Below are 9,008 nucleotides of genomic sequence, written 5' to 3'. Positions count from 1 at the left end.
TGGAGAGAGAGAGAGAGAGAGAGAGAGAGAGAGGAATAAAAAAAATGAATAGATGTGAAAAGTAAGAGAAGTGATTTAAAGTGAGTAAGAGAAGTGATTTAAAGTGAGTTGTAAAATGATATATTATATTTAGCGTGCATTTGGATTGGGCGTTTTTCAATTTGCATGTTCATTGCTTTTTTAGTAGGTCTCATTAGTACTGTTTACGAGCCATTAAACTTAGTAAAACACAAATTTTAAGTAAATTTAAGTCTTACAGTATTATTCACATCTTTAAAAATTATTTTACTTTTAATAATAAATATTTAATTTTTAATAAATAAATGATATACAAACAAACCTTTAAACTTCGTTGCAATGAAAGTCGTGTAAACTGACGTGATTTGCTCTTTTATAATTGATTGCATGTCCACGTACAGCAGGATTGCAAATGTAAATTCCTAAAAGCAGACAAAAGACTTTGGGAGTTGGGATAACAGTACTCACGTGAACTTACAAACATAGTGCATGAGAGAGAGAGTTGTCACCTCATTTCAAATGAGCCATTTTCCAGATGAAATTAAAGTTAGAGAAGTGATTTAAAGTGAGTTGTAAAATGATATATTACATTTTGCGTGCATTTGGATTACGCGTTTTCTAATTTGTATATTCACTGCTTTTTTAGTGGGTCTCATTAATACTGTTTACAAACTATTAAACTTAATAAAATAAAAATTTTTAAGTAAATTTAAGTTTTATAATATTATTCACATTTTTAAAAATTATTTTATTTCTAACGATAAGTATTTAGTTTTTAATAAATAAATAATATACAAACACACCTTTAAACTTCGTTGCGACGAAAGTCGTGTAAACTGACGTGATTTGCTCTTTTATGATTGATTGCATGTCCGCGTACAGCAGGATTGCAAATGTAAATTCCTAAAAGCAGACAAAAGACTTTGGGAGTTGGGATAACAGTACTCACGTGAACTTACAAACATAGTGCATGAGAGAGAGAGTTGTTACCTCATTTCAAACGAGTCATTTTCCAGATGAAATTAAAGTTTTTAACTCAAAAAAGGGTTGCAAATTAAGTACAAAACAAGATAAGCCTTATCCTACTAAACATTTATTTTCCCCAGCATATCGATTTGATACACAATGAGATGAACGAAAGATAAACACACAAATTCTATTAGTACATTTGATTTAAATAACCTCTCTCACACGTTATTTTCTGCAAAAGCGTACCTAGCACCTTATATTAGGCACATTTGAACCCTTGTGGTGGAGTCTTGCCACAATCAACTAGGACCTCAAGAGCAATGGGAATGACGATACTGATATTCAAAAGCTTAGCTTTTATAGTGGTGCAAAGGCATACAGCAGCATCCAGGTCCACAAGTCCTTGTAGCACTGGACAACATGCATCCTTAGCGCTACTACCAATTCCTATGTGAACAAGCCCACCTAACACGTCCACACATGCACCTAGCTTTAGAGTGTCAATGGGACATGTTTCTTGTGGTGGTGGAGTCACAATAGGAGGTGGTGGAGGACATGGGGTTTCAGGTGGTGGTGGTGGAGGACAAGGGGTTTCAGTTGGAGGTGGCTTTGGAACAACTGGTGGGTTTGGCACCACCGGTGATATTGGTGTTGGTGGTGGCAGGATTGGTGGTGTTGGTACCACTGGTGGATATACTGGTGGTGATGGTGTTGGTGGTGGTTTAGGCACCACTGGGGGTATTGGTACCACTGGTGGCAATGGTGTTGGTGGTGGTTTAGGCACTACTGGAGGAACAACTGGTGGATTGGGGACATAAGGTGGATATACTGGAGGCTTGGGTGGAAGTACAGGAGGTTTGGGGGGAAGTACTGGTGGCTTGGGTGGATATACTGGTGGCTTGGGTGGAAGTACAGGAGGTTTGGGGGGATATACTGGTGGCTTGGGTGGAAGTACAGGTGGCTTGGGTGGAAATACAGGTGGCTTGGGTGGAAGTACAGGAGGTTTGGGGGGATATACTGGTGGCTTGGGTGGAAGTACAGGTGGCTTGGGTGGAAATACGGGAGGTTTGGGTGGATATACAGGTGGCTTGGGTGGAAGTACAGGAGGTTTGGGGGGATATACTGGTGGCTTGGGTGGATATACTGGAGGTTTGGGTGGGTGGGGTGGCTTTACAGGAGGCTTGGGTGGAAGTGGTGGCTTAACATGGGGTGGCTTTACTGGTGGCTTAACTGGTGGTTTAACATGGGGTGGCTTTACTGGTGGTTTAACATGTGGTGGTTTTACTGGTGGTTTAACATGGGGTGGCTTCACTGGTGGCTTAACGTGGGGCGGCTTCACTGGGGGCTTAACATGTGGTGGTTTTACTGGTGGTTTAACATGGGGTGGCTTCACTGGAGGCTTAACATGTGGTGGTTTTACTGGTGGTTTAATATGTGGTGGTTGTGGTGGTTTAACATGTGGTGGTTGGGGTGGGAACTTTGGTGGGTATTCGGGAGGAGGACAGTAAGGTAAAGCAAGAGAAGTGAGCAATGTACCAAAGTTTAGTAGGAGGATTAAGAGTTTAGGCGAAGTACACTTTGCCATCTTCAACTGAGAATGGGGGAGAGGAAGGTGTTTATTTCACCGAGTATATATCCATATCTTGCACTACCCTTCTTATAAAGAGAGAATGCCAGAGCAATCAATCATACTGCATGGGCGGCTCCACTTGGAGCCTAGGGTTCAAATGAACCCCTGCTGGCCACCCAAAAAAAAAAAAATCATATATATATATATATATATATATTTTGACTTCCCTAAAATAAAATTTTGAACACCTTGATCATGAATTTTTTTAATTCAAGTTAAATTAAGTTTAAATATGGTTCTCTTAACAATATCCTAGTATTTAAAAAAGAAAAAAAAATTGATTTAAAATCTGAGAAAAAAATTAATAAGTCCCAAGATCAATGAGAGATTAATAAATGAATAATTGTTTAACTGTGTACATTGAAAAAATATCTCTCCAAATATTGATAATAAAGAAATTATTTAACAATTTCAATATATAAAACATCATAAAAAAATAATTGTAAAAATTTATGTATTTCATTTCTTTTATAATGTCAATCTATTCAAATTATCTTTTATTTTAAATTTTATTTAATTTATGTTTCTTATTTACACACCAAATAATCCTAAAATGGCCACTGTCATATTGTAGTGTTTTTTTCCCCGCGTAATTTATTGAATTTTAGTCATGATTTATTGACTTGAGGACTGAAGGCGAAGGGTGAGGGACAAGAATTCTATTTTGGATTTATACTCAAGTTGATTGGATTCCTCCAAGTTTTTAATGTGAAAAATTCAAAGTATTTGAGTTAGACAGGGAAGTCGATCAAGAAACGCGGTTTGTTTTTTTTGTTTTTTTTTTTCCCTTAAAATGAAACGCGGTTTGTAATTGTAGTAGAGGACATTTTATCATCTAGTGGGCCTAGTGGCTATACTACTGTAGAGTCCGTGATTGAGGTCATTATACTTTTATGCCCAAAAAAACCACATGTGACACTCTCACTATGAAAAACATACGACTTTCTTCTATATAAAATTCAATATAAAGACCATCAAAAAATAAAAAAATAAAAAAATCAATATAACGACAAAGACACTCCCAAATTTCATCAATCCAATAAGGAAATAACCTTCTTTTTGTCTGAAAGGACTACTTGATACATCCATCTCTGGAGAGGATGTCGGCCATAAAATATGCCAACTTCAATAATTTTAAGCGCATTCTAGTCAAAAATCATAAAAATTTTAACATTTAGTATATAAAATATAAATTTTATAACATATAACACTTCATTTTACAATATTTTTTATATCAAAATTTTTATTTTTTTAACACTTCATTTAAATATTTTTTATTTATCATTTTTTATTCATTTTATATTCTTCCTCTCTCACTATCTCTCTCTCCTTTGTCGGTCTCTTTCTCAACATAGCACCACTGGCCACCACATTCACCCACCCATACCACATCCACCCACCATCGCCACCACCAGCCACCAATCAGGTCCACTGCAACTAAAACAACAGTAGAGAAAAAATAAAATAAAATAAAACCTCTACATCCACATCCACCCACCATCGCCACCACCAGCCAAATCCACCGCAATCACAAACAACAGCAAAGAAAAAAAAAAAAAAACTCCACATCCAAAGCCATCGAATCAACCCAGACCCACAAATCAACTCAACACCCAAACTTCTTGACCTTTAACCACTACCTCTCCCTCACGCACCTCGTTGGCGAGATAAACAGCCGCACCACCATAATCGCTTGCGTCGTTGACAAACCGATTCCAAAACCAATGCCCCAAATCGAATCGTCTGCGCCGAACCCCAAACTGATTCTGAAACCGAACCCCAAACTATCCGTGCCATTTCGGTCTCGGAACGAGTCGTCCTCATTAGCATTTCATTGAGGATTTTCAAAATGCGGAGGTGGAGCTTGCGTCGTCTGTTGTCGAAGAGCTTCAATTCGCGGTATTGCTCCTCCGACATCATCTCGTAGAGAGTTTGAGACTGAGATTGAGAGTAAGAGTGAGTCAGAGGTGTTGGTTGTGGTGGTGGAGAAGAGGAAGGAGAGTAAATCGAGAGCGTGTGGTGGTCTAAGAAGGAGAAAGAGAAAGAGAGTGGAAAGCTCTAGAGAAGAAAGACACGACAAAATAGAGAGCGAGAGAGAGAAAAAGAAAAAGAAAATATTAAAAGACTATAGCATCTTGCTACAATAGGGTGTCAAAGATGAGATTCTACTGTAACTCAATGCTAAAATTTTGAAGATTTAGCATATTTGATATATGTGTGTTTTTATCATTTGAAGTACTAAAAATGCTAAAAAAAATAGCATTTAGCATTTTTAGCACCTTTGATAAGAATGCTCCAAACTAAGTTCGTTTGCGTGTAAAATTTTTTCTGAAAGATGAAAACATTTTCAAGTAAAATATTGATTTTCGTGTTTGATTGTGTTTATGAAAATATTTTAAGAAATATTTCCTAGTCTCTTGTAAAAAAAGAAAAAAAAGAAAAAAAAGAAAAGAAATACTTCTAGTAGTGTTTGACACTACATAAAATAAAAATTATCTATTACTTATATGAAAAATAAATAACTCAAAAACCCTCAAAACATCTAAAATGATTAGGATACCATCAAAACCATTAAAATAATCAAAATATCTCTATAATCACTCAAATAATAATAAATAATAAAAACTATAAAATGTCCTTAATTTTCAAAATATCACTAGAACCACAAAAATGATGAAAATACCCTAGAAACTTCCAAAAATATCAAATTACTGCAAACCTCTAAAATGATCGAAAATAACCTACAATGTCCAAATTGACCAGACTACTCATGGATCTCCAAAATGAGGGGAAAAAATGATTTCAAGGTTGATTTGGTCTTTTTGGAGGTTTCAGAAGTGTTAGTTCTAGGGATATTTGGTAATTTTGAAAGTTTTTGAGATATTTGATTATTTTTTATGTTCTAGAGGTAATAAAACATTATGCACATGTCACTAAATTCCAGACTTTTAGTCATTTTTTAGTTTTCAAGAGTATTGTAGTCATGTTAGGTGTCTTATGTGTATATTTATAATTTTGAGTGTTTTAGAAGTATTTTGGTCATTTTGGATGTTTTAAGGGTATTGTGGTCATTTTAGATTTCGAGGTATATTTTTTTCAACTCAAAGATTTTAGGGATAATTAGGTCATTTCAGGGGTTTCAAGGGGTAATTCATTTTAGAGGTTTAAGGAGGTTATTTTGGAGGTTCTAATGGTATTTGAGTTATTTTGGAGTTTTCAATGGTATTTTAGGCATTTCAAGGGTATTTTAGATGTGTTCAAGGATATTTGGAAAGTTTGAAGTTTTAGGGTGCATTTCGGTCATTTTAGATCTTGTTAATTTTGGATGTATCAAAGGTATTTGGTAATTTTTAGAGATTTTAAGGATATTTTGGTTATTTTGGTGGTGCTTGATGTTGACATTGTGAAGGGGCTAAACGAAGAAAATGCTTTGCACTTTTTTGTCGAGTAAAACATTTTATAGTGATCATAATTGCATTGTCCTACTCAATGAAAACAATTTTGGTTTAACTAGGATTTTACGGCACAAAAAACACCTAAAACACTGAAAATGTTTTAAGAATAATATTTTACCCCCAAACAAATGTAACCTTTATTTAAAATCGTCTTATAATTTTGATGTTATGCATTTTTGTTGCATGTATTTGAATTTCAAAGCTATTGTGTGTCCTCCTAAATGCACATACATTTTTTTTATAAAAAAAAAATAATAATAATAAAGTTGTTGCTATATTAATCAAGTGTGATATTTGCAAATGGAATATAACTACATATACCTATGAGCTTTTATCTCAACGAATACTTTTGCCTATCTTGATTGGGAGATTCCATGTTCGATCAACAAATTTTATCCTATAATTAACTAATGTAGGAAAAAACATACATATGTATATAGGGTAATTATTGAGCACTCCTAGAGTACCATAAATATATACTTTCTCCTCTCACATAATTGTGGGCCCTAGTAATTAAATCATGGTAGAACCCACAATTTATATGAGGGGGGTAGTACGCATTTATGGTACTCTCGGAGTATTCAATAATTTTTCATGTATATACCAAAGTTTTTTCCCTTTTGTAATCTTGAATTATTCCTAATATGTAGAGTAGATGTGAAACTAATTATACTTTGAACTTTGTAAGATTTAATCTAAATCACAAAATAAATCCATATTGAGAGAGATTCCTTTTCCATAAAATAGAGTACTATGGAGGACTAGAAATAGAGCTACTTAGGGCATGTCTTATACAATTAGTTATATGATAAAAGTTTTGGAAAATTACACTTTAATACCCTAAATTATATTCCAGATTATACTTTGCACCTTAAATTATGACTCTGTTATACTTTGCACCCCGTTGTCAAGCTTGCTATTAACTTAGATGGAAATCCAAAGTTTAAGATGCAAATTGTAAGATGGTAAAGTGTAATTTCTCATTTGTTTTTAAGGAATTGAGAATGGGGGCTGATGATTCAAAAAAAATCAACAGTTAAGCTCCTTGTCGTAACGGATGGGCGAAGCAGTGATTGGGGTTATCTTTGTTAGAGGAAAACCTACAAAACAAACTGGGTGGAAGAGTAACACGCCGGTGTGGCGTTAGCTAAACTGCCTCAGATGCTTAAGTCAGTAAGGGAGAAAGATTTTAAAGAGAAACAGACTAGAGAATGATTTTTGTAGAGTATTTGTGTGTACCTTTCACTTCTGCTGCATTTTCTTTTATAGTTGTGTGCCTCATTAATGGGTAATGAATCGTTGTATTTATGCTCAACGGCTTGTGCATAACAAAATCTTGGTCTAAAGTTCACAGCTTATTTTATGACCGTTGCTCTGTTCATTACGTTTTTTCATCAATGAGCGTAATAAATGCGTGACATCATCTCTTGGTTAATGACAAACATAAATTTCTGACTCATCAGCTGCCCCCTTGTTCAAATCTTCGATGAGAACATATTCGTCTGACGCTTCGTATTTTGTATACTACACATTTATGACGAACTGATTTTTGACCAGTTGAGTGCCATGTGTAAGGTCGGGATGCGTTTGACGTGCAAACACTTCTCGGTTTTCCCGTGCATTTATTTTGCATTTTTCCCTCCTGTTTCCCTTTCTCTATAATTTTTCCTTGTTCAGTTTTCATTTTAAGGTTTGTTTCTCCTTTAAGCTGCCTTTCTCTATCCTATGTTCCCTAGTAAGTTCTTTGTGCTCTTGTTTCTTTTTCTGTTCTTCCATGGTAGATTACTCTTCTGTTAGGGTTGATTGTCCTTCAATAGCCTTTCTTTTTGCTCGCTTAGGTTGTTTGCTTAAGGCTGTAAAGGGAGAGTATCTCAAGTGGGCTAGTCTCTTCGTGGGGGAGGACTGTCCACATAATTTTGTCCTTTCTTCTTTACTCCCTCTGGTTTCCCATTCTGCTAGGGTAGCTAGGTCATTGAAGATGTCTGAGGTTAGGTCTAGTGAGTTGGAGATGAGGTCATCCTCATTTGAACACCGTGTGATTTTTGATTTTACTTCCCTTTCCACCCCTTATAAAGCTCGGAACATCTCTTGTTCCTTCACGGGAAAAGATGAGAAGCAGATTAGGGATAAGTTCCAGTTTCCTGATTTAGTGAGGATTAGGATTCTGAGTGACGAGGATAGGGCTTGTCACTCTTATGCTGATGAAGTTTGTTTCTATGAGGCAGACTTTACCGGTGGTCTTCGTTTCCCTATTCAACCTTTTGTTAGGGAACTTTTTTCTTATTTGCACCTTTCTCTAGCACAGTTAGTGCCCAATTCTTGGCGGAGCATCATTTCTTGCATGGTTGTATGGATGTCCGCCAATGACGAGGATGTCATCAAGAAAGATGAGTTCCTTCATTTTTATTGTCTCAGAAAGTCCAAAGACCCTGACTACTATGAATTTAAGCTGTGGCATAGGGCTTTTAGGTTAATACTTGATCACCCATTGTCTCTTTGAAATCGAAAGACAAACTTCTTTTTTGTTTCTAGAAGTGGTTAGGAGTTTGTCCCTAGTGAGGACCTGGACGAAGCCCCAAAGTTTTTTTGTAGTTGGTGAACCCCTGTGTCGGGTGCGTCTTTATGTAATTTTTCATTCTTTGTAAGTGACGGTGGTGTGTGACATACTTGTGTTTTTGTTTACAGTTTCCCAATGTCCTCCTTTGAAGAAGAGATATCAACGTCGTGCTGAAAAAGTAAAGGAATATTTGGAGACCGTCAAGTACTTTGACAAACTCGTCTGTTCCCAATCCTTATTTCTTCATTTCCTAGGTTTGGGACCATCAAGTAAGGTCTGGAGAAATCTCGAAATTGGAAAAAGAGTGAGTGTTCCATCTTCTCTTCTTTTTCCTTTCTTCTTCTCTTTCTCTATTCTTCTTCTTCTTCTTCTTCTTCTT

At 35.8% G+C, this 9,008-nt stretch overlaps 1 protein-coding gene across 2 annotated transcripts; it reads right to left on the bottom strand.

Moving 5' to 3' along the window:
* Positions 1-1,001: 1,001 nt before the first annotated feature.
* LOC111986706 (repetitive proline-rich cell wall protein 2) lies at positions 1,002-2,702 on the bottom strand. 2 transcript variants are annotated; one of them, XM_065782416.1, is made up of 2 exons: positions 1,709-2,702; positions 1,002-1,648 (listed from the first exon to the last, which is right to left on the bottom strand). In XM_065782416.1, the coding sequence occupies exons 1-2, from the start codon at positions 2,570-2,572 to the stop codon at positions 1,247-1,249; spliced, it is 1,266 nt and encodes a 421-aa protein (XP_065638488.1). In that variant the 5' UTR covers positions 2,573-2,702; the 3' UTR covers positions 1,002-1,246. The 2 variants fall into 2 exon arrangements, with proteins under 2 accessions (XP_065638488.1, XP_023874152.2); XM_024018384.2 differs by having other exon boundaries at positions 1,002-2,702.
* Between the last annotated feature and the right edge of the window lie 6,306 nt (positions 2,703-9,008).

Source organism: Quercus suber, unplaced genomic scaffold (assembly GCF_002906115.3).
Source record: "Quercus suber isolate HL8 unplaced genomic scaffold, Cork oak 2.0 scaffold_301, whole genome shotgun sequence".
Lineage (NCBI taxonomy): Eukaryota > Viridiplantae > Streptophyta > Magnoliopsida > Fagales > Fagaceae > Quercus > Quercus suber.
Note: the sequence above shows the minus strand (reverse complement) of the source record. Positions and strands in the feature narration are given on the sequence as shown.